General features: G+C 36.6%; 1 protein-coding gene across 6 annotated transcripts in view; it reads left to right on the forward strand.

Moving 5' to 3' along the window:
- SLC4A10 (solute carrier family 4 member 10) overlaps positions 1 to 26,328 on the forward strand; it is a 162,018-nt gene that overhangs the window by 65,090 nt on the left and 70,600 nt on the right. For all 6 annotated transcript variants that reach the window (XM_040602741.1, XM_040602738.1, XM_040602742.1 and 3 more), the window contains 3 exons: positions 6,271 to 6,417; positions 16,027 to 16,165; positions 23,863 to 24,023. In XM_040602741.1, the coding sequence (XP_040458675.1) occupies positions 6,271 to 6,417; positions 16,027 to 16,165; positions 23,863 to 24,023 (447 nt within the window). The remainder of the gene's footprint in view (positions 1 to 6,270; positions 6,418 to 16,026; positions 16,166 to 23,862; positions 24,024 to 26,328) is intronic.

A 26,328-nucleotide genomic window follows, 5' to 3' on the forward strand; every position in this document is an offset into this window, starting at 1 on the left:
AAGCCATAGCCACAAACAGCAATATAAACTGTTGGTTTAGGAAGCATTGCTTTTGTCCTTTCTGCTTTCTCTTTAGCTCTGCCTCCCTGCTGCACCACAATAACGAATCATGAGTCATGTACTCTCTACTCCTACACAATCCACCATAATAATTTTTTCTCCTATAAGGAAAAAAGCAATTTTTTTTAACTCTACATGGGCTGCTGGTTTCCTCTCTCTACATCACTGTTCATTTTTGAGGGGATGGAAAATTGCATTTGGTTCAGCTCTAGCTGGCAATACATGAAAGAGGCTTCAAGGCGTTGAGTGTTTTCCAGGAGAGGGAGAAACCCCTCCAGTCCTGCTGAGGTCAGCAATCATTTAGGACTTGGCTTGAACCACTGGCAAAATATTCACCCTCGAGGCATCTTGACTTTGCAGTGTGTTTCCTTAGTAGGTTATAGAAGCCTGCCTTTGCTTTTTCAAGACCCATCTGTTTTGTTAGCTGCCCCCGTCCTTCTGTCCGTCATGCTGGTGAGCAGGAATTTGAAAGCCTTTGTCTCAGTAGGTGCCTAAGGCAGATTCAGATCATTCTGAGTGGAAGGCAGCACAGGCAGATGTACCATGGGCACCTGGCGCTCATGGATCTTCAAATCCAGGACAGTCACTTTTTGTGCAACAGGCACTAGCTTGGCTGGTTCACTAAGCACTCGAGTCCCACATGCCTGCTGTAACACGGAAACCTGTAGAGCCTCTACTGATGGGGAAGTGGGGAGGTGAAGGTGCTTCGTATGTTTTTCTCCCAGCCAAATGGGTGTGTGTTTTCTGTGTTAAAATGTGAGGCACTGGGGCAAAAATACCCATACTCTTAGAGGTCTATTAAAAAGATCTTAATTCCTCTAAATTAGGGGAAACATTTACAATTACTTTCTCTCCATCTCCATTTTCCCTTGCAATGTCACATCCATTTCAGACAGTTGTAGTGGGATTTCCAGAAATTCCTAAGTTGTTAAGCACCGTAAATTATAATGAGATATATGTTTTCAAAGCTTTAGCAATCTAACTACGCTTCTCTTCCTTTCCATTTATTTAATGAGTAAGACAGATAGCTAGGACAAGCTTCTGCTTTAAAGACCCAGACTGCCAGGTTCTGAAAACCATTTCTAGATGTTACATCTGTCATTTTCAAGAGGTGGAAAGTGCAGAAAATATTTGCTTTTCTGAGGTTGTCTTTTTAGATGGTTAATTTGCCATTGGGTTCTTAAAATAAGATTTAGATTTAAGGAAGAATTTCTTTTTTTGGAATACGACAACTCTAAGCAACCTGTCTACTTAGATTTTAATCTGAGAAAGGTTTCTGCAAGATGCATTCATATTACTACTGTGTATTTCATGTGTGTCTTTTTGGGGGTAAAGAATTCATACCTCCACAAAGTGGAGATATTTACACAATACACTTTTTCTTCAAGAGTTTAGGGGAAATCCTGATTTCTACATAAGCTTTCTTCTGTCTGAAAATTAAATATAATTAAGAGGGTCCCTTTTCAACCTTTTATAATACAGTTCGGATTTATTAATGTAATCCTGTAAGAATTAAAAAACACTTTATAACAAGGGTAATTATTAATTTAATCCTTAAAATATTTTTACTTAAGGAGTGTTTTAATGTTTTGAAGGTAAACTACAAGGAGACAAAGCCTCTTATGCTGTAAGTGCATAATTTGAACTAACTTTATATTCTGGGTTTTGTTCCCCAGCTATGTAAAGTTTAATTAAGAATAGTCTTTTGTTAAAAACAATATTTATATACTTAAAAAGTAGATGTGCGACATTGTATAAAGATGACGTTGCAGAGCAGATCAGTGTATTGCATTTCTTTAATAAGCTTTCAGATTGTCAATGATCTTTGTGTATTAATGTATTTTCGCAGAGGTTTAGTTTTTAAAAATGATTCACCTCTAAATCCTAATACTGAAAATATGCATGTGCCTATGTTTAGCTTTCCTAGCAGCACATCTGGAATAAATCAACATTTTAGTTTGGAGTATGTTTTTGCAGGAACAAAATCACAGTCTTTCCATGATAAAACTCTGTTGATGTTAATGTAAGGTTACTTGAAAAAGCTTGGGAAGACCAGATAAATGCTGTGGCTCACTGATACCTAAATTAGTTCTGATTTTTAAAATTATAACATAAATCAAACATAATATAAACAGTGGAGAGGAATAAATCTCTCTCAGCATAGAAATTCTTTAATTTACTCTGAAGGAAGAATTAGCATGAGAAATCTTTTTTGATCTATTAGCTGTACATATTTTTCTAAGAAAGGATAACAGGCCAAACTCTAAAGCATGTCCAGAACCATAAATCTGCATGCATGTACCTGTGTGCATTTTATCTATATATGTTTCCATGGACATGATTACATGTGGCTGTGCATGCATGCACGAAGTATCTACCATAGTCCTTGGCTGAGAGGTGCAGAATAAAGAAATCTTTCCTGTATGCTTTTTCCCGTTACAGGACGGTTCTTTGGAAGAGTGGAGAAGCAAACCAAACTAACTGACTGACTAGAGTAATAATAAAATAAACCGTAATTGGCCACTTTGGCTGTTAACATTTTTTGCAGGAAGACACAACCACTGGAAAAATACAATTGAAAAAACCCGTTCTGTAATTGTGCAACAGATCATAAAACATGAATGCGTTTGTAGGTTTTTGACTTACAACTTTAGCCCTTTCTTAGGTGATGGGACTCTACAGCATACAGTATACAGTGCAGGTGATAAAACTGTCTGAAAGTGATGCTCAGCATAGTATTTTTGAAGACTTCATTTTAAAAAGTTAAAAATCCATTGTTATGCTCACCTCTTAAAACTGTAATTTCTGTGTGAGAATGGTTGTTAGGCTGTACCTGTTGTAAACAGTATGTGCTCTTGTGCAACTTACAGTTGTTACTATTTCCTATACTGTAGTGCCTTTTTAGCCTTGCAAAAAGATTAAGAAATTATGATCTAATTGAGTTAGACACTGTGCAAATGTACAACAGAGCAGAATTGTTTTAAAATATTTAAGCAATATTCAGGCATTTTTAGATGGCATCCCGATGAAGTAAATAATAAACCACACAAAAATGTCTTAAATATAAATGAAAGAAATGCCTTTGTACAATTAGTTATAAACTGTAAAAGAACAAATCTGAATTCTGTATGATATCCTGCAATTGACTCTGGCCAAATTAAAATTATAGATGTGTTTTCTTTGGAAATTTTGGTCTGTTTAACCAAGATCTTATAGTAAATATAGGTGCTGGGGGTATAAGATTGTCTGTTTAAAAAAACAGTTCTCTTTACCCAGTTTTGCATTTTTGGGGAGGAAACGTGCTTCTGTTGGTGTCACTTGGAATTTTACTGTTGATGTCAGTGATGTTCAGGAGCTATCAGCAATCTCTATTTGTGGTATGCTGGGACAGAAATCTTATGATAACTGCTTTTGTGCACCACATTAAAATGACAGAGTCTGACTGATTTTTGGGACTTGCTTATAGCAACAGGAATTAAAAAAAATCCTCTTTAGATCTTGAAATGTAGCATTTTTGGACAAATGTTTTGCAAAAATCCTTGTTTTGGAATTGTGGTTTAAGGGTTCATTTGGTACTTCTGTTAGAAGCTTTATATTAAGCAGAGTTCTTCTTTATTCTCATCTTCAAATTATTCTCATGTTTAAATAATGTAAGTCTTTAGGGAAAAAAGAAATCTATGTTGAAGAACTTCATTGGAACAGGTGTGGATGCTCCCCTCCAGAGTAAGGCAGCAAGAAACTGTCTTAGAGAAAGCATGGTGCTTCTGCCCTGCTCTGCCCTGGAGACTGCAGGGGAGCCTTGGGGCTGGCATTCTGGGCCTGGGAAAGTTGGACCTCACTGGAAACTCTTGTTTAGTCATGTCTCAGTCAATTTGTACAGGAAAAAGTCCTCTACATTCTGGGCACTAGTTTATTATCTTTACTTTAAAAAGTTACTTGGAGTAAAGGTCATTTTACTCGTGGGATTTCTTTTATTCCACTGTCATTTAGATTTCATTAATTTTTCCTTTGTTCCCAGCTGGTCTTTTTTTTGCTTAACACTTATGCCTTTTTAATAAACCAGAACTTCTTAACTCTTTCAGATTTTTTACTTTTGCTTTTTGATCATATAATTTTTCTATAGAAAACTATTCCTTTTCCCCTGTCAGTTTCTTTTTTTTTCCCTCTCATTTGCCTGAACCTTGTTACAAGGACTTAGAATCTTCTCTGTGTTTATTGAAATTATGCCTTGGTAGAAATCTGTTACGCTCAGTAGGTTCACACAGAAGGGATAAAATGAATTTTGCTTTTTCCTGATCATCTCTTTCAGTTTCCAGGTGCTTCTTTTCTTTTCAGTGTGAACTGATTCTGCCTGTATAGGAATAATTGTTGTGGCATTCAGACACACACGAATGTTCTGGCATTTTAGTTTACTTTTTCCCAGTTTACTGAATAAAAAACAGTCTGGACTCAAGTCCTGGATTCAGCCCTGGAAATTAATTGAAGTGTGAACCAGAACCTGCGTTTCCTGAGGCAGGCACTAACTGAGCATTGAAGTGGCACAAAACTAGGATAAGCATGGCCACTTCTATCACAAAGCAGCAGGAATGTATTAAATTACTAAATGAAAAAAGCTATCTATTTGTACCTCTGGATGTGATTAAAGTCTTAGAAAGGTAACTCCCTTCCTTTCAAAATGTTGTTTTGTGTTTTTTCTACCCAAGGAACAGGACAAGGAAGTGCTGAGTACTACGTTACTGCTGTCCTTCAGTATCTTTTTAATAAATTCTTTCTATGGAATACATTTTCCCTTGTTTCATGCACCACTGACTGCAGTGCATTTGGAATACTCCAAAGGCAGCAGTTCTCTTTAAAGCATTTCTTGGTTTAAATGTAATAAGCAAGAAGAACGAGGTATCTAAAAAAAAATATATTTTCTTTTTCAACTCGTGGCCTTTGTTTCAGAAAAATCTCCTGACTTTACAGGAATAGTCTCCCAAAAATTGATGCCTCTGTTTTCTTGTCTCCACTACATGAATTAAAGTTGAAGTAACTAGTGTGGTATCCAGAGCCTTTTCTCCAGCTTTTGTAGCCCTGCCTCTGCAGAGAATTCCTGTCAGGCTTGAATTTCTTTGATGTATTGTGACAAATGCTGCCTTGCTGTGTTTTCTGCCCCCGATGGAGTCCCCGTGGGATTAGAGATCACGTGCTAACTTAGCTTAATGTTCTTGACCTTTTTCAGATGATTGACACTGCCCAATGATTACAGCAAAGCAGCAATTATCCACTAGCTGTGTTATGCTCATTTCAAGGAGAAAATAAATGTTATTTGAGATGGTTAATCTGGACTGTGTCTTTCTGCTGAGTAAATGTAGGAGACCTGCCTGTAGTGAGTCATGATTCCTTTCCCATTTGTTCTGTTGTGTTGTACTTTCTGCACATTTCCCGGGCTCTCCCCCTTCTAAATGCTTTACTGTGCTCTGATCCTGTTAGCCCACAGAGCTAAGAGAGCTAAATCTTTAGGGCTTGATCAGCAACATAAAATCCCTCAGGCTCAAAGATGGTGGCAGGCATGGCAATGTGTACCTTCTTATGTATTTTATTAAATAAAGTAGAAGGAATGCAAGTACAATAAGCTACCAGCAACATATTTATGATGTAAGCACATAAAATTGTGTAGGAATTTTTCATTCTAACTTCCATAGTGTTTTATTGGGTTTTTGGTCTCTTTTTTTTCTTCTTTTCTTTTTTTCCTTTTCCCTTCAGTCCTACAAGAATTCTGTCAAGGTTTGGCTCATAAATAGCAATGAGTTTTGTAAAGTTCCTGTACACACATAGCAAACAGCAATTTTACCAAATGTTCAATGCAAAGAGATCCATGTGTCTCTTCATGTTACTGTTTTGGAAGACATTTTACAGAACACCTGTCTGGCTTTAATGAAAGTTCACGCACAGAGATGCAAATCTGAAGAAAAAAAAAAAAAGAATCTGGCACTGCAACATAAGGACTTCAATACTAGGATTTGTCCTGTATCAAGGGGTTCTATGTCTGTGATGCTGCATTGTCAATATTGTAATCAATAATGTTATGACTATTAACATTAGAATAATCAATATTCTACAATACACAATTATAATAATTATTACATCATTAATGCTATTATAGTTATTAATATTGTTCTTATGTTGCCACAGCCCATTTTTAAAAAAATATTTTTTTTATACATATAGGCCATCGAACATTGTTCATTGGAGTTCATGTGCCACTGGGTGGAAGAAAAAGTCACCGACGCCATAGGCACCGTGGACATAAACACAGAAAGAGAGACAGAGAACGAGATTCAGGATTAGAAGATGGGAGAGAGTCTCCTCCTTTTGGTAAGATAAATTCTATTTTTTCATAGGTATATGAATAATAAACATCTGAATGATAATGCATACTCCATCCTGTTATGGCTTGGACATGATTAACAGTGGGATTTTGGAGAACCCACCAGAGTCTCTCCAGTCTCTACTGGAGAGCTAAGATTTAGTCCTCTGATGAAAGGAAGCAGTCAATAGATGAGAAATCTCTGTAATTTCTACCGCTGTAAGCGGCTGTCCTTAAGCGTTCTGATAAAGGTAGACTGCCACCACCACTGAGAGGGGTAGGTGCTTTATGGCACCACCAGCCTTCAGTGAAGCCTCTGGAGTATTTGCTCCTAAAACATAATGTAGAGGAGTTATGGTTCCTTACAATTAGCTTTGTAATAATGTTGATGTTGCTGAAGCTGCAGTGTTTAATCAGATGTCAACTGTGATCCAGATAATGTTTGCCTTTTTCCTTACATGATACTATAATGTGCCACTGTGTGATGAGTCTGCTAACTGAGGACTTCAGAGCAAACAGGAAAAAATACCATTCAATAAACTCCTAAAATTGCCCAAATTTTAAATTAAAAACCATTACATAAAACAAAAAAAAGTAGTAATGAATAAATTGGTTAATTTATTACCATGAATAAATGTGTCTCAAAACACATGAGAATATTATTTGGTGTTCAACAATAAAAAATGCATGTGCTGAAATGTCCAAGGCTATATGGTAAGTGTTGAAAATAAAATGGAAGCATGTATAGAAAACAATTTGTCAGTTGTAACGGAAGAATATATATAATTTCAGGTTACAGAATAGTAAATGTAAGGCTTTCTTTTAATCCAAAATTTGTATTATATGTGGAAAGCTATGGAGCAAGTTGAATATAAGTGCAGATGGTTAAATATATTGTAAAGAGCTTGAAATACTCAAATCTTTCACAATGAATTATACTGAGAATGAAACAAAGTCAAGACTTTTTCAAACTTAGTAGATATGAGTTATGTTTGAAGACTAAACAGTGAAGAAAAAATTGGCTGTGGTGGTTCTGTCTATAATGTATTTCAAATGTGTGGACCCGATACTGTATTGAAACTGATTTCTTGAAAAACAACAAAGTTCATAAATTATTAAAATAGTTTTCAAAAAATACGCATATATACATACAGTATCAGATGAAAAAGAAACAATTGAAAGTTACATTAGCCAAGAAGTGGGATATCTTAAACTATGAAGCAGTGTCTTCTGTTGAGTCATCTGGTTTTGTGTAAGTGCCAGTATATGACACATTTTGGCTGAGAACTTAGCTCTGTTCTTTCAGCTTCTGGAGACCTAGGCTTGTGTCCTTCCTAATGTCAAAATTAAAAAAATAAAAAGAAATTAACTGGCTGAATCTGTCCTTAACAGTCTTTAACAGTTGTGCACACATTAAAATGCACTGTTCAACACCTCCAGTTAACTGAAAATCAGCCAATGTTCAAGAGAGCTTCAAGAGTGGAAAGGCAGTAATGTGAAAAAGAGAGTTTTGAAGTGTATTTGTAAGTTGATGCTCACAGCACTTTTCTACGGGTGTACTTGTTTGAAATAAGTGCAGGACTGCACTTTTGTAGGTCACAATTTCTTTTCTAAAGGTGTTATAACTACCCATTAAAGGATGTGTAGGTCATGTCACATAAATTATTACTTTAATAAAGCCCAGAATAGAGAAGATATAGGCCAGAAACATGCAGGTCACCTTTGGATCCAGCCTGCCAAAGATACTCTTCAAAATGCTTGGCTGATGATGATTCAAAGGAGCCAAAGACAGAACTACCAAATACTCAGAAAAATTTGGACATACCCAATTTTTCCACCCTGAAATAATATATAAGTAGTAAAATTTGAGGACTTTCCCTCTTGGCTATCTGATTGCTGGAAGTCTGGCCAGACAACCAGACTTTGGCTGAGCCTTGACATTTGTCCATCCAGGCAGAAATGTGGCATCACATAACCAACAGTGAAAAGGGTTTGCCTTATGAAGGCATATCTGAAATTTTACAATGATGGGGGGGTTATAAGCACAGTCAGAGTAGGCAGACAAAATTATACAGGGATTAATCATATATCCACATCCTGGCTTTTACTATGGATTTTCCTTACAGGAGTTTCAGACAGGTGGTTTTGCTGCCTGGGGAGAAGCATTGCTTTTGGAGACAAGATAAGCATAGTTTTTCTGTGCTTTATTTACACAGAGAGAGCAACAGATAACTTACCACACTACATCTGAATCCACTAAACCTCAGTAATGCTTCTTAGCTTTCATACCCCGTGACCACAAGGTTATAACAGTACCCAGAGGCTGAAGGAAGTTTTAAGGAAGATGCTAATGAATAACTCAATATGAGGGACTGCGCTACCTAAGAGAGCAGATTCAAAATAGTCCTTTAAGTTATGAATCATTCTGATTTAATTGAACACGCAGAAGTGCTTAGCTCCTTCTCTCTACAGACAGCTTTTAATGCATTTCTGCTGAATAGTAGGAGGCTGTATTCTTGGGAACTGGGCGGGTGGAGGGGAAAGAAAAAACACTTTAACAAGCAGGTGCAAGAAGAAAGATAGAGAAAATAAGCACTGTGAGACCAGCTGATAGAAAACAGTGCTTTGAAGTAAGTTGGAAAAATACATTAGGATTTTTATGGTACAAGAGAATAAATTAGCAGTGTTTTGAAGCAGTGAAGTGTGAAAGGAGGTGTAATAAAAGCCAAAGATGCAACAACTGAAGAATAGAGATGCTGGAACAAGAAAAGGCCTGAAATATTCAGACATGAAGTGTTCCAGACTGCTCAGTTAACCAAGCATGGGATGAAGCATTGTTTTTTGTCATAATTTATAACCATATATAACTTCATCTGAGAAGTGCCATTAGGTGCAGACCTTGCTCTGCTATCACTGTTTCAGAGAGCTGGATAGTACAGATAGTACTGTGGGGCTGTGCAGGCTCACTCTGAGTGGACAGGTGCTACCTAGTTCCTATCCAGTGAAAAATAATTTCTTAAATGGTTTTCTTTGTATCAGCATGGCTAGAAAACACTTGTATTCAGTGTAATGCCCATAGGTGGAAGCTTCTTGGTAATCTCTGAATCCTGTCTGGGAAAGCTGTACTAGTTACTTTCTGAGGGAAGGTTTCTTCTTGAGTAGATTTTTTAGAACATTCTGATGGCAGCCTATAAGTTTTCTTTTTTTTCTTTTTTTGATCTCCTACTATCATTTTCAAAAATAACCCAAGTGTTCTTAGTGTGCAGATTCAAAGATTGTAGACAAATAATATGTAGAATATGTGGTTAGTGGAATAAAAAGGAGTCCTGTTGTCTGGGGGCACAGATCAGTTACTCAAATTTGATTTTTGTTTTCCCCACACCTGGTTCTCTCTGTCTGTTTGTCTGCCTCTTGATGAGATGAGGTTGCACAAGCTGTTTCTGTTTTGCTGTAATGATGTGCCTTTGAGCTGCGTAATTTGTAGATTACATGGCTTGCTCATGGAGAGGCTGTTTTGGGTAGTAAAATTTCTAAGATAAGTGATTTTAAGATACTGATTTCCACCATCTTGCCTCATAATTTTGGAAGAAAAGGAGGAAATCCAGTGAAATTACCCACTCTAGTTCAAAAATGCAGTAATGCTGTTTGCTTTATTGAAGAGGTTTACTGTTCCCAGCTGAAACGCTGCTGTTGTAATTAAGCCCCCAGTTTCATGCCTTCTTTGGGCTCCTCTCCTCCACAGCTTTCCTTAGGGGGCAAGTATTGTGGCTGCTCTATGAATAAAATTAGGGAATTGGTGCAAATAAAACCTACTTTGGCAAAAAAGATGTTTCTAGCCTAGAGCAGCTCCTTGGTGCTGCTGGCTGAGAGGGTGATGGGTGCCAGCCCCAGGGGCTGCCGGGCCACAGGCTGGCAGGGACCACTCACTCCATCAGCACTGCAGATCATGGTGGCACCGATTCCCTTTGGCTGGTAGCGTTGCACTTGCTTGGTATGCATGTGGATTTTAGTGGCAATTTTCAGTGGTTTTTTTAATGTCTGTTTTTTTTTCTGTAACCAGTGAAACCGCTTTCTTGTGTTTGCACTTACAAGGTAGAAATACTTATGTTTCTGTTTTAAAATGGGATGGAATAGGAAGACTTTAGCTTTCAGCGGGGTCTCTTTAAGGACAGGTTTTGTGAGGGTGAATTGTGAATTGAACTCAGCTGTGAGGGCAGGGGTTTGATTTCAGCCTCCTGTGGTGTCTTCTAGGACTGCACACTGATGGGGCTTGTGCAAGGTTTGCTTTATTCTTTTAAGAAATCTGGCTTTAATAATATGTAGGTTTAAAGAGGCTTAAATTTGTAATTCATGATACTGGATGCAGCAAGGGAAGCTGAACAGCCCTGGAGGTAAGCCTAACAGAGCACTGCACGCACGGTTCAGGAAAGGCTCCCTGAAGGTAGTACAAGGGAAAAAGCGACTTATGGAGGGGGACTTCACTTGGTTACTAGAGGGGCTTGAAGAAAGTATAAAGAAAGGTCTCAGCTGACTACTTGGTGGCTAACCTCAAATGTCAAAGGGATATTAATGGGGCAAATTTAGTTATTTGTAAAGAGTACAGCTGTTAAGAGAATTCTATCTCTCCCTTGTCTGCTGAAGGATGAACTTGGAAATTTGAATCTCTGGGCAGCTGTGGAACAGTTTTCAGCAAATCTGGATTAAAATAATGTATCATAACTGCAGTTGTAAGAGTCTAACAAAAAGGAGACAATTGAAGCTTGGGAATTGTCCATATTGTCAGAACCAAAAGATAAGATTATTTGTCACAGTCCTGAGGTGTTGGAAACAATTTGTGTGAATAAAATGCAGAGCGAGCTTCCTGAAAACAAGTTTATTCATACAGGGTAAAATTTTCAGAGGAGCAAGCAAAGGATTTCTTTCTCCCAATGTAATACATGGTTTCTAAGGTCTGTGAAGGAGATATTCAGAACTGTGCTATATGGCTGTTTACTGTTTTATGTGGACTTTAGTAATGTAATTTTTTTTTTAATTTTTACCATGTTTTCTAACTAAAACCAGAAGTAATTTATAATCCCTACCTTTACTGATTAGCTGAGCGGAAAGGGCAAAGTCCAACCTCCACAGGAAGGAGGCTGGGGGAGAAGCCCTATCCACCAACTGTCTTGGTGAGGGCAAGCAGGAGGATGATGAATGTGTGTCTGTGTGTGAAATGATACTTTCTGTTTTGTGATCCTGTGAATTTTTCATGATTTCCCATTTGTTTGAAAGGAGCGTTACAGATGTCAACTGCATTACGCTACTTCACTGCCTGTCTGCAGCCTGTCCTGTGCAGTAAGCAATCAAAAAAAAAAAGTTTATATATTAATATTACTTTAATGTGAAGGTACAAGAGCATGAGGCAGGGATTAAATCTTGTTTATCATGTAAACTTCTGTTATATAATTTTTAATGTTAATGTTTTTAATGTTTAGCATATTTTCTAATGAGGAAAAAGTAATTTTTCACCCCTACATCTTTTGACCCCATAAGAGGTATTAGCCTACTAATGCTACCCTTAAATGCAGGTTCTCAACAGGCTTAGAAATAAAAAACCCTGTTCTGACAATTGAGCTAATAGAGCGTTACCATAAATGTATTTTTGCACTCTTTCTAGAGTTTATCAAGAGCAGAGGACAAAATTTAGATGCATTTTATACATACTGAAGGTGATGTTTCTTGCTTGTGGTATGGCTTGGGCAGATTGTGTGCCGTTCTGCCTGATGGTAGCAGGGTGGTTTCTCCCAGGAGAAATCCTGGCATGCACTGGGAAGAAGATATGGATCACTCTGAATGGATGCAGGTCGTTTGCTGGGCTGAGTTTACATGGAGGTACTGAGAACGATCCTGCTTTCTTATCCCAGCACAAGTCTTGATTTCACCTTGCCACCTTACGCAAGAAGGACCAGTCCTGACCCAGATTTCTGGTTGCACGTGGGGGTGTTTTAAATGAGAGAAATGCCAGTTATAATTCTTTCCTACATGTGTTTTGCAAGGTGAGATAGTGATGTAGGCCACTGTTACCTCCCTACCTGCACTCAGTGCTGTTCCAGGGAACAGCTCTTTGTGTTCCCCTCTGGGAATTACATTATTAGCAGTTCTGTCTTTCAGTTCTGCTGTTTTGTCATGTCTATACCTGTATCTTGCTTATGTTTTAGGGATGTTAATGACTTTACAAAGAGTCACAGTAGTAAGCAGTATGTCAGGTTGCTGCAGGGTCACTTCCTTTCTGTAGCACTGAATCCCAGTGTGAATTTGTGCTTTCAACATAGCTTGTCTGTCAGGTCTTAGTTTTTAAAAAGTGCAGCAGAGTTATACAGATTTGTAAACCTGGAATACTCAGTTTTGCCATGCATGCAATGAATTTGAGGTATCAGAGGTAGTTTGAATGTCTGAATGAGTGCTGCATGGACGATGCGAGCCCAAGCTCAGAGAAACCCAGCTATAACACGGAGTCTGGCAGGAGGCTCCCATGGGCTGATAGAGCCACAGCAAACAGAAAGCTGCTTCAGCTCTTCCTGGCTGAGATGGTTTACTAGCCAAGCACGGGTGGTGGTTGATGCTACTCCCACTCCTGTTGTGTATCAGACTTTCTGCCCAGTCCCAGCTGGTCCTGGAGGATTTCCTGAACTGGTGATGAGCCATTTACTTGGGAGAATTGTCAGCTGTTTATTGTGGAACTTTATTCACATATATCTCTGTGTTCAGTGACAGAAACAACTTCAGTGACAGAAATACTAATGGAACAAATTAGTTCCATTAATTTAATTTTTTTAGCTTAATCTAGATTACTGTCATTACTTTTTAGAAATAGCAGTGATAATAGGAAGGATTTTTTTTTACACTGGTTGTGCTACTTGAAGTAGGGATAGACACAGATCATATTCAAGCCAATTTCTGTTTTCCTAGACTTCAAAAAACATTGAGTGTCCTAGTTTGCAAATATTATGCTTCTACACTGAGGATTAAGTTATCACAGTTTGACAGTCAGCAATTGAAGTATTCTTTCATACTGTTTTTGAATCACATATTACTCATTTTCCATATAACACATTAATGACATATTTGGTATTTATTACTGCTATGAATAAGCCAAATCCATCTGGCATTGCTCACATGCGTAATCCTGTTGACTCAGTTTTATAAGTAGAACCAGCAGATCTTATTTTTTTTTAAATTGTTTTCCTATTGTTTAATTATTTTAGAGTTTTTTCCTTGGAATAAAATTATTGTACTATATAGAGCAAACAATAACTCTCCCACTCCCCCACTTTCCAGCTTGGTGTCTGAAAATCAAGGTGTTTGCACCAATACAATTACAGCAGCAAAGAAAGATAGCCAGAATCTAGCAGCTAGTTTTACTGGTGTGTTAACAAGGAAGAAGAGAATTTAATGCATGTTTTGTCATTTATATAGATTCTTCACTGTGGTTGGTCAGGTAGCTGTATGTTATGCAGAAGACCCAGTAAGAGCAATTCACAGCAGTAACATGTTACCTTGTTACTACTCACCTGACTTCAAGAGATTTCTGATCCTCTGCTGTTGTTTCCACACTCAAAGTGTGCATTTGCATGAGTATCATAACTGTCATAAACTGCAACTCTGCTGTACAACACTACTCATTTGTTACTTAACAATAGCTGTTGCTGTAAATCGGTACAGGATGTTCCTGGCAATGCTTATTCTCACATTCTTACTTCAGTCCAGCTCTCTACCAAAGTAACTTGTTTTCGACGTTCTTTCACTAGTCATTTGCACTTGTCCTTTGCAAGTTTGTATCTCACTGAATTTTGTCCTTCTGGGAAATTGTCTTAACAAGTTGCACGCTTCTTGACCGGAATGTATTTTCCAGTCTCAGATTAAACCTTGATGTTTGCATTTACTTTATCCTTCTCTAGAATGTACCAGCATGTGTCTATGAGGAACAAAAAGAAGGAGAAAAAAAAAAAAAGGTAGAGAAAGATGGTGTGTGTGTGTCTAAAAGCAAGGTTGAAATGTTCTTAAAGGATAAGGGGACTAAACAGTGAGAGAGAAGAATAATAAAAGAAAGGGAAAGTGGGCGAGGTTGATGCTGTTCTCTAATAGTTCTATCCCCTTAGCTGTCCCCCTGCAGTTCCATTCTCTAGAGATTAGTAATACCTGAGCTTAGTAATTTAAAAAAATAATAATACCTTAGTAATACCTCTCTCTCCTCTCCTATATTTCTTCCTGGATTTCCTTGCTTTGTGAAGTAGTAAATAGGCTTGACTGCACTATTATCTTTACACTCTGTTTAAGCAAATAGACCACAGGTAAAAACTGTCATGTATTGTTTGTCTTTCATTGCTACAGCAAGTTTACTACCACTGCCAAAAAAGGCATCACTACTGCTGTGTCAGTGGCCCATTTAATTATTTTTGATCAGTGCTGTATTTTCTCTTAAGCATTCAATGAGTGCCATCATCTCGGTTTTTTCAAAATTCAGTGAGCTTGAGTATCCTATGCAGTGATGCTCTTACCCTGCTACGCGGAAAAAACTGTAGTTTGTCTTACAAATACAGTTGTAGAACAGAACTTAATTTAGACAGTGTTCAAGGAATCGCTGAGCTGTTCTGCTGGATAATCAATTTTTCAGTTGACTGGCAGCCTGGCCCCTATCAGCTCTCACAAAGGACTTTTGGTTTCTCTCAGAAATCTAAAGTACATTAGCAGAAAAAATAGCTATGTATTTCTAGATAGACTGGGTTTCATCAAAAGTTTGTTCATTGGAGATCTGCACTTAAATAAGAAAATAGTTTTTTTTTAAATTTTTTTTGGTAAGACAATAACATTTGAGCTATGAACACTGAATATAAATGTATGTTCAGGTGCTTTGTGAATTCTAGAAATTTTCTGAGTAACATGAAAAAAGAATAGTATGTCTCCAGAATATATTTAGTGGTCTGCACTGAAAGGTTATGAAGAAAAATGACTGGTAGTAAGAATGTAAAGGGAAGACAGAATAAAATGGGGAAGTTGGGACTTGTTCATCTGGAACAGTCTTAGCCATGTAGAAATGGTTTACAAGGGGGCAGAGGATGGTAGGTGTGGTGGCATACTCTTTTTGGAGTTCCCAGTTGTGTATTGATATTAGAGAGGTTTCTTTTGGTTTCTTTCTCCTGCTAGGTAAAACAAAGAATGCACATTTAGTATACTAGCTTTGTGATCTGAGCTAGATCTGTAGGTTTAGACTTAGGATGTGGCAAAGTGGTTTTTGTAATACTGGCATAAAAGACTTCCATCAGCTCTATCTATGATGCTGTCTGTGCTGCCTTTTTTCTGAGATACCTTTCCAGCTTCCAATAGTCACTACTTCTGTACAACACATTCTATCTTTAGAGGAGTTATTAGCAGCCTAGACAACTACAGTATATAAAGAGGTCTCAGTCTGAAGGTGTTTGTGTATAAATGTTCTTACGGTATAACTATAATCACGTTTTCTGTGTGGCAGTAAGGGATATGGATGAAAGAATCTGGATAATCTCATGAAATTTTAGGTATTTTCTTGCTCATGGCAAAAGAATTGCTGTTCTGGACTTGATATTTTTATTTTTCCCCAGATACCCCATCACAAAGGGTGCAGTTTATTCTTGGAACAGAAGATGATGACGAGGAACACATTCCTCATGATCTCTTTACTGAGCTTGACGAAATTTGTTGGCGTGAAGGAGAGGATGCGGAATGGAGGGAGACAGCAAGGTGAGTGTTTTCATGAGTTTTAAAAAACTTATCTGTAGATATTGGTTGCTGGTGTATTGAGAAATGTTTTCAAAGCTGTGGCAAGCTCAGAAACAGATTTTGGATATAAAGCTTAAATAAAACCACAGTTTTAATCCTTAGACTGCTAGTATTACAACAGCATTTGTCGTTTCCTAAAGCCAAATGTTTTCATGTGGACTTATGAAATATAGGTCAAAATAAATATCAAGGGAAAAAAAAATTAAAGTAAATATATTAATAAAAAAATACTGGTTTTATTCCTATTTTAGCTCATAATTTAAAGAAACTTTAAAACTTTGTATTCTGTTTGAATCCTCAAGAATGATAAAATTACTATTATAAAAAGATTAAAGCAAGGAATAAGATTATTTTTGGAACAATAAAACTTTTACATATTCGATCAATGAACAGTTGATTTTGAGACTGAGTATTCAATGTTGGATTATTTTGTCTCTGCAAATCAGTGTGAAAAGGCTGTTTAGATTGCATTTCTGCTGAAAAAATAATATTGGAAAATATTTTTTTTTATTTTTGCATACTAGTTTCTTGAGCACCTAAATGGGAGGTGACTTGCTTAGTTTCATTAAGACTTTACATTTCTCAGCAATCATTGCTTAATTTTTCATCTTAGAACTTTAATTCTCTTCATCTGCTGGTATTTGTTGACAGTGTTCCTCAATGGTGCCCAGAAGTCTGTGGACCACATTTTTGGTGTCAGTAGTTTAAAAATTATGGAATTTTGGAAAGGATTTTGTGGGGAACTACATATGTGGGCTGTTTGGCATGAATGTAGCTGTTAGCTTTCCCTTTAATTTTACTGCAAATTCCTGTTTTCCCAGAGGGCCACAGAATTTTCTATGACCTTCCCCTCCCTCATCTGTCCATAGGAGGCATAGATGCTAAATATAGATCTTTACATGTAGGGAATTCTCATATGGGGATTGTGCTACAAAATGAATGTAGTAGTGTTCCTAAATAATCTTATTAATATTCAGAGAGAGAAAAATCTAATCAAGTTAATCATCTGCAGTGTTCTTATACTGATTAGGAATATATAGAACCTCTTCTAGGAAGGTTATCAGTTTCTATTGTGAATAAAAATAAAAATCACTGTGGCTGATATTACTTTTAAGCAGGGAAACAGCAGCTTCTTCAACAAGAAAATATCCCTTTGCAAATCACCAAATTGTTTCTGAAAAATTACAACTATTTTTATCAATATAAGTACTTAATCAAGGCATAATTTGAAATAAATAGGTAAAATAAAGAAATTTCTGTTTAGATTCATCTATCTGTATATACAGCCTTTCCAATTGTCATTTGGGAACTAATGAATCAAAAATGTTTAACAGAAACAAGATAGATCGTTGAAGGACAGGAAAAAACAGCAAAGAAAATGAAATTTTTTGAGTTTAGAAAATACAAGAATAAAATATAATAGCTAATAGTAAAAATTCCTTTAGCTTTAGAAGTAAGATGAAAGCAAAGAAAGAAGGGCTGTCATGCAGAAAGAGCTGGTCAAGAGAAGTGATCTTTTTCAATTTAGATCCAAAAATTTCAGACAGCATTTGACTTGGGGTGGCTGGCTGTTAGAAAAGGAGGAGATGGCAGTGAAATGACCAAATAAAAAATGCAGGCAAGAGACAAAGTGCTTGATCTGTGCAAATAAGAGAGTGCAATAATTTCCGTCCTAGAAAGCTGAAAGAACGTGTGTTTCATGTGTATGGTAAATCCCATCTTTCTGTGAATCTCTCAGGTGGGTTGTTGCTGTACTATAGCAGACATAGCAAAACTGTTCTAGAAAGGATAAAAATGATCAGAACAAACAGAGGCCTGATAGATTTCAGAGCTATGGAAGGCTTAGAACAATATTTGAAGAGTGAGTGTAGACTTGGAGCTAAGTGGAAAATCGGATAAAATGCAATACAGTGGTGTATCATGTCAGACTAACTTAATGCTATTTAATCAGGTAATTAATTTCTGTTTTTCTGACAAAGAAAAAACAGTGGATCTATTTTTTTTTTCTTTTTAGTAAAGCATTTGATATTATATCACAGTGGGAATTTATTACTTAAACTCTGCTGTAGTGTAAAAATTGTATTAGTGGGTAAGAAACTAATTGAAGAGGTACAGCAGGTCATGATGAAAGGTTAAACTGTTAGTGTGAAAGGTAGTGACAACTAACTTCTGAAGAATTAGTCTTAGTAAATAGCTTTATTATTGAATCACGAAAAGTACTATTATAATAATGAAACTTGCTGATGGTAAGAAATTAGGAGGTATTGTTACTGTAGAAATAGATAAGCATATCGTACCCAAAGAACAAGGTGACTTTGAGTAGAGTAATAGAAATGGGATGGTGTTTAATATGCAAGTTCATTATACTTACAAACTGATACGATAGATCACTTTCAATGGTTGATTCAGGACTTCAAAAACACTGATTTGATTAAAAGCATGATATGGAGAGGATACACCCTGAGTTTGTTGCTGTTCCAGCCTTATTATATGTTTTCCATCTGTGTGGAAAATGCCACTGGAAGTATTTGTAAATGTTCTTGTCTGGCTTTGGACCTAGTTCCACGTAGAATAATTTAAATGCAAACAATTAAGAGGAATACTCGGTCATTATTTGCATTTAAAGAGAGTGATGGCACTAGGTGGTTCTGTATTCATGTCACCAAGCTCTGCATGTGCTAAAGAGTTGGGTTGACTCTGATACAGTAAATCTTTGTGTTCTCAGTTTGATTGAAAGCGCATGCACAGTTCAGCCTTAAATTTTTTAAAATGTTTTACACAGTTTGTACAAGATATATTTGAGACATTTTGTTCTTAGTTGATCAAGAGTAAAATATCAGAGGGAGTCATGGATTAAGATGTGACTGAAGCTTCTAAAGCTTGGTGTCCTTTAGGTAAATCTCCTCTATTCCTATTTCATTTGTTTGGAAGAGTAAGTCCTTTTCTAGGTGTTTTTTTTTAGATGGTGTCTGCCTCCCTCCCAGCAGTTAGGAGGCTTCAAGGTTTGCCATTCTCCAGTTCCCGTAATATTTCTCATGAGCAAAAGCATTCCTGCAGACTAATTAGTAGGAGCAAGAAAGTGCATTGCTGTTTACAGCCTATGCCATTCCAGGATCTGATTTAGGCTGTCCCATCCATGGAATTAATTAGGGAGCAGAATGGAAAAACGTAGTTTATATAATGAAAAAAATAATTATTTTTCCCCCATTAATTGATTTCAAGCCAGATGAAACATGTACCTTTTAAAATGAACAGTCAGTTTTATAATAATTTTGTATGTGGCTCAGCTATACAATTGTGTAGAGAATGCAAGATGTATAGTTTCTATTCTGAAAAAATATTGCCACTGAGTCTGTGGAGAAACACACTGAGGCAGGGTTTGTTTTATGCACACAACAGTATAGTTGCAAACTGCAACTATTAGGAAAGCAATTCATGTTCAAATATACCCTAATATCCTCTTGTGGTCATGGCTGGAAAGTAGTGCCTGATTTGTAGCAAGTTTTACCCAAACTGTTGGGATTCATATATCTGCTAATATGAAATGAAAATTTTGGCAGAATATCACTATGTTTCTGGAACAGAAACTCTGAAACTCTGTTCATAGTTTAGAAAGTAAACTGTTAATAGTGACTAGAAAATGCATGTACTGGGGAAAAAATATGAATATGAAGTGAAAATGCATCTCCCCTGGATCAAAGCTTTCTTCCAAAGAAACTAGGTCACAAAAAATGTAGGTTTGTCACTTCTTTTTTTCTGACATGCTTTGTTTACTTTGGTTCATTTTCTAATCAGCGTAGGTAGGCAAAAGCTCATGTGGAAATCCATACTGATTGCAAGATTACATTAATAACACTGACTCTCGAGCAGGTTGTGAGCACGTACCCCAGCTCTCTGCTGCAGATATAACAGACTATAAAATAAATACTGTTCAAATCACCTGCGTCATAGTGTGCACCAAAATGTGATACCGAGTCTATAATGAGGCATGCACACTTTTATTGACTCCTGAAAAATGGATGGAGCTGACTTGTACACATGCACACACACACATCTGAGTAGTATTTTTCCTATAGTAACACCTTGCTGAAACCTGTTGGCATATTTTGTTCCAGCAAGTATGCTATCAGAGGAACTGAACTGTATGATTGATGCACCTGTGCTAGTCTTTACCAGTAAAAGAAAACCGTATGAATGAAGCTGCTGCTCTGTGTGATCAGGCACAACTAAGATAGCTCCAAATAGATTCCAGGCACATGGGATACATGTGATACATGAGCTCGATATACAAATGGGGTTGGTGTGAAATTATGAAAGGCTTTTACTTACCAACAGTGTCAGTTTAAGGGGTTAAACTGCACAAGTAAATACATTATCATTTGTCTTTTTCTCTGAGCAACTGAAGAGAGTAAAAAATTGGCAAACTTGGGGTCCATGCTTGAATCTGGATTTCAAAGGCATTTCTATTCTTGAATCTTCTACCTGAACTCAGAGCATTGTTGAAATGGTATTAGGATTTTTATAAACACTTAAGGACTTAGAATTAAACAACTGTATAAGAGTAGAAATTTGTTTGTTTTATGTTTTCTGCTGCTGTTTCTGATTTGATATGTTAAATAAGGATTATCTGACATAACAGAGGAATATTTCTGAAAACATAAGAGGTGATAAACATGATTCTCCCTCGATAAGTAAACTCATGTAATGCCTATTAAAATAAAAATAGAAGTTTATTCCAAATGTAGAATTCTCTCAGTTGGGTATGGTTTATGTTTATGCACCAGCCTCTTTGCTCATTAAGTGACAGTATATGATAATGTGTTTAAACACATACGTTTTAGTAACAGTAGGAAATTGGATGCAACCCACAGAATTATACTATCCAAATTGATTGAAACTCAGGTGGAGATGATCACAATGGCAGGTATGATTATTTGAGCAGTAGCGATAGTTTCTTATGGATTTTTGTTTTGTGTGTGAGCTTTGGTATTTGATTGACACCATAAACTCTAAGGCTGTTTCCATGATTTAGGCATTTCTTGTCCACGTGTCCCTAATAAGTTATGAACTGTGGTTATGTGCCTGCCTCTGTCCAGTCACCTGTCTTAATGAAACTTCTAAGACCATAGTTGTCTTCTATCACAAATTTAAAATCTGTTTAGAACTGGTCAGTATATTCAAAGTAGGTAGTGCCATGGACAGACTGCAGCAGTATAATCAGATAAGTGATGCTGAAGACTATTTATGCGAACAGCATGTAGTGACAGTATGAGATTTCTGATGATATTCTGTAAGAATCTATGCTTGGATCATTGGGTTTAGGATATATGTAGCTTGATTTTTAATCTCTGTTTGAATCAGCATAAAACAAGATGATAGTACATCAGAAATAATTGGGAATACCCAAGCACAAACCCTGCAATCTTGTAAAGCTTCTAAAGAGATTAGAAACACGCACAAAAATGGAGGTTTGAGAAGGTAAAAATGTAGGTATGTTGCAGTCTTAGGAGGTAATAGTTTAAGCAGGAAAATTAATGCACCATGTTTGTGATGTTATGGCCACAAATAGGTCTTGCATATTTTTAGTTTGGAAACATGAGTGTGAGTGCCATTAAAGCTCGAAGCAGCCTCTTTGAGTTCAAGTGCAACTGTAAAATGAAAAAAAAGTTCCACATTTTTTCCCTTTTCATGCTTCTTGATAACTTTCCTGAGTTAGCTTTGAATTTGGTGGGCATAGGGTATGCCAATTTTGTGTTTGATGTCCATTTGGATATTGTTTTGAAAATATATTTGGGAAAACTCATTTGCCTCTTCAAATTCATTTTCCTGGTTCAGCTATGTGGAAGCAAATTTTTGTCTGCTATGTTCTTGCTGCTTCTCTGGAAGAATGAAAAAATACAGGAGATAGCCTGGCTGGGCTGGGAAGAGAACTTCCAGTGAAGGGAGTGGAGAATAGAAATCTGATGGAGAGGAAGGAGGTCTCATGGGCAAAGATGAGATATGGAAATGGACCAGGACAGAGGAAACAGAGGGAGAATTGTTTAAATGCAAAGAGGAGGAGAAGGCTAGGCACCGGAGACAGTAGACTTTGGAGGAGCTAAGGAATATTATATAAGGAATATCGGGGGGCAAATTGTGTATGTGAAAAATGGGAGAGTGATTAGGTGGTACAGTTAGAAGAAATGGAATGCATCAGGAAAAGATGATGGTGATGAGTGGGTTACTGAAATGGTGGCTGCTTGCAGGGTGGCATCAGAAGGGGAAGAATCTGGTACACAGGGACTGGAAGGAGGAAAGTATCTAAAATATGTGTGTACAGGCATATTTTACAAATAAGAGCAGAGCTAAGCAGGTGGGCCAAGAGCAGAAGAGGACAGCTGTTTGCTGTGTTACTGAGCTGTGAGGCTTGGTAGAACTGGAAATTGCTTGGCTTTAAAGATCTTAAGACTCTACGCTTCCATGCTGTCTGGAAATAAGCGTCAAGGTGCTGTCAAGGTGTGAGGCTCTGCTTGACTTCTCTGCTGCCTGGTCCATGCAATATAGCTGCATGCTGCTGAGTCAAGTGATGGAGGCTTGTTGTGTGCCTGCAGCTGTTCAAACCTTGCCAAGCTGGCAGGATGCATGGCTTCATGCAGCAACATCTGCGTATGCTTGAAAGACTTAATAACTTTAATGTAAAACACTTCTGCATATGTCACCAGACTTTTTTTTTTGTTTAGTATTATTTTTACTGTTTTTAATGTAATTTTTATCAGTGAACAATTAAAAAGTTGCACAAGAAAGTTCATCCGGTTGGCTAGTAACAAAAGACTTGGTCATCTCTGCCAGTTTCAAGTCTCCTTTAACTTTACTGAAGTCTCTCCAGATATACACTGAACCTGAGAACAGGCAAATGAGACTCAAAATAATGAGAGATGCTTGATTAAGGCCTGTATTTTGGGGCTTGAAAGACTGTTCACAAGTTTTTACACATTACTTGTGTGTGCATGTATGCATCTGTGAGGTTTTTCGTTTTAATTGACCGAACTTTTAAATGAAAAATAGCCCAAATTTTGTGTAAAGTTTTACTGCCTTTTTCAGTAGCTTAGTGTAGTTAAGTAACTAAAAACTTAAACTAGCAAAGTTAGTAACAGTGCGTTTTGTGAAAATATTGTGGTGGTGATAATGGATGCAGATTCTGCATGTGTGAACATATCAGTATATTTACTTTAAATGAAAAATGTCTCTTTCCTGTTGTGTTTAGTCCAAAGTGACTACTAAATAGAGAAAGTTATCTCTTGTGTTCTTATTATATATAGCTTTTCTTTTTCTCTACCATAAATTCTTTTCTATCCTTTCCATCCTACTTGTTCTATATCTACAACTATTTGTTGAAATATCATTGTATGCCAAAGGATTACTCGGAGTTTAGGTAAAGTACAATGATTACTTAATAAGTTTCTCTTTTCAACTCTGTGGTCAGAATTAATGTTAAAAAATAGTATAATACAGCATTATATGGGAAGAAGCGGGCAAGGGAAGTTTCTCGTATTTCCTACAAAGAAAGATTAAAGTGAAATCCAAAGACATGTTTAACAGTGATCTTTCAATATCCATTAAGGTAATTTATTTTTTGTTTCTTATGCACAATGGAGTTATAAAATCGGTTGTTTCTATAGGTGGTTGAAGTTTGAAGAAGATGTAGAGGATGGTGGAGAGAGATGGAGCAAACCATACGTCGCCACACTGTCACTTCATAGCTTGTTTGAGCTGAGAAGCTGTATCCTGAATGGCACGGTTCTTTTGGACATGAGAGCCAACTCCATAGAAGAAATTGCAGGTATGTATTGATGTTGCATTTATTAGTTATGAAAATTAATCATAAAAATCAAGTGCTTGCAAGTTTGCTTAGAAGAAAGCTATTGCATAATAATCACTTAAGTTTAGAAAATTATAGGAACTATTTTACTTAATGTATTAGAAAAGAATCTAATGTCTGACACAACTAATAAATATATATATATTTTTATAGATTTTGCTATTTTCAGAATCGATTTTTAAGTAAAAGAGAAAATAATAATGGAGCAGAGAGGATGGTTTGGAGATATTTCATTAAAACTGGCATGTTCTCTGCTCCCGCTGTGACACTTCACATTGTGAATGATGTGTGTGTGAACTTCTACAAACTGAATCTACTGCAGACTATGCTAATTGCAGACAATCTAGCTTAAAAATACATTAAATTATAGGGAAGTATTCATCATAATTATGTAACATGAAAACAGACCAGTTTAAAAAACATGTCTCTGAGTCAAGAATGAAAACAGGAACAATAATATTAAGGGTAAATTTTTCAAAACTTCAAAGGTAATTTAATTTTAACTAAAGTATAGTTGCATTTTTTTCTAGTAAAGGTGTATCTGGCAGTTGCAATTCTAGAGAACAGCAGAAGCAGGAGGCAAGAGAGAACATAGTGGATGAGTATTGTCTCCCAAAAATATAACTGAGATTGAGGCTGAATGCCATTTTCTGCATTCCTGGTTTCCCATAAAGGCTATAACTATTTACTTCAGGGGACTTTCTTTTTTTTGTTGTTGGTGCAGTTGTTACTGTAATACAGTCCCTAACAACCTGCTTTATAGTACAGAACTGTGATGCACGGCCTCAAGGAGTCCTAAAACTACAAAAGTTACATGGTCATGCTAGAATCGGACAGTACAGTCTAGTATGCTTATTCCCTTCTCAAATAGGGCAGCTAATTTGAATTAGATTATTTGTAAATAAATTTGTTAGAAGATGAGAACTGAAGATAAAGTAAATTTTTCTGGTCTATGCAGACAGGGATGATGTATGTATCATAATATAACTATATTTACATTAGACTTTAAAACTCATCATTGCAACGATAACACCCTGTCCAAGGACTCATGTGCCCTAGAGAGTTTCTAGTGCTGTGTACTTCTGTTGTTTAAAAATCTCTGTCCCTTCCAGCAGAGACGAAACAGAGAAAAGAGCTATACTATTTTGTAATCTGGGATCTCTAATTTTCTGTTTATTTACACTTAGTAAGAGCTAGTCTCATGCTCATGGTGGTTATTGGACTAATATCCTTGCATATCTTACATCTGCTTAAAAGTTTTACTTTGCTTCTACCTCACTATTTCACAACATTACTGAAAATGGTGCCGTTCTGTAAATCATATACTTGATATTTTATACAAATACTGTATTAGATTTTGTGATATTCTCCATATTGCAAGTTTTGCCTGAAGATCAAACACGATGCAGAAGCTGTAAATTTGGGAAAATAGCACATGCGTAGAGAAATGGTGCATGAGTAGTTGTTGAGGCCTTTTTGTTGCCTTGTCACAGATGCAAAGTAGCTTGTTAACAGGAAATGTAAAATACACTAATAAAAATAGAGAAGTTTTGTTTAGGTAAAGGTACTAAAGACAGAGCAAGAAGTTTTTCTAGCACTCAAGATTGTCAAGGAAACTGCTTTATGGGTGATATGCAAGCCTGTGTAAGGGCCAGATAAAATTTATTTTAATTATTTACCTTGTCAGGTAAGTGGGATACTGTTCAGTAGGCTACAGTTAACAGTGGAATTAAGATCGGCTCAGGCAGTGGTAGCTGCTTTTTGTGTTTACCTTTCCCAAATTGTGTATGTCAAATTGACGCAAGATATTATTAATCAAAATCTGCAGAAACTTGTGTGGGTTTCTCTGTGCTGAGATCTGATTATCTCATGAATCATGGTCTGAATCAGAGCTTCAAAATTTGTCTTGATAATGATAAAAGATAAACATGAAGAATAAAAATCAGCTGATTTGAAAGAACAAGACTGTTTATCAGTATGCTGCTTTATTTAGTTAGTTTTAAAATAATCAAGGAGTACTTAGATCATCTGCTTGATGTTCTTTTATTGCTTTTTTGCTTAAATAGTACGCTAGGATTTTAAAGCTTGAGCTTTACATATTTAATCCAGAAATCACTCAACTTCTTCCATAGTCAGCTAAGAGATCCCTTCCAGAATTGTTTTTATTTAAGTAGGTAAAAAAGTAAGGATTAACGCAATAAAAATAACTTCAGCTTTTTCCCCCTGTTTTTGGAAGATATTATATAGTGAAACCACAATGGATTTA

The sequence above is a fragment of the Falco naumanni genome, chromosome 8 (assembly GCF_017639655.2).
Source record: "Falco naumanni isolate bFalNau1 chromosome 8, bFalNau1.pat, whole genome shotgun sequence".
NCBI lineage: Eukaryota > Metazoa > Chordata > Aves > Falconiformes > Falconidae > Falco > Falco naumanni.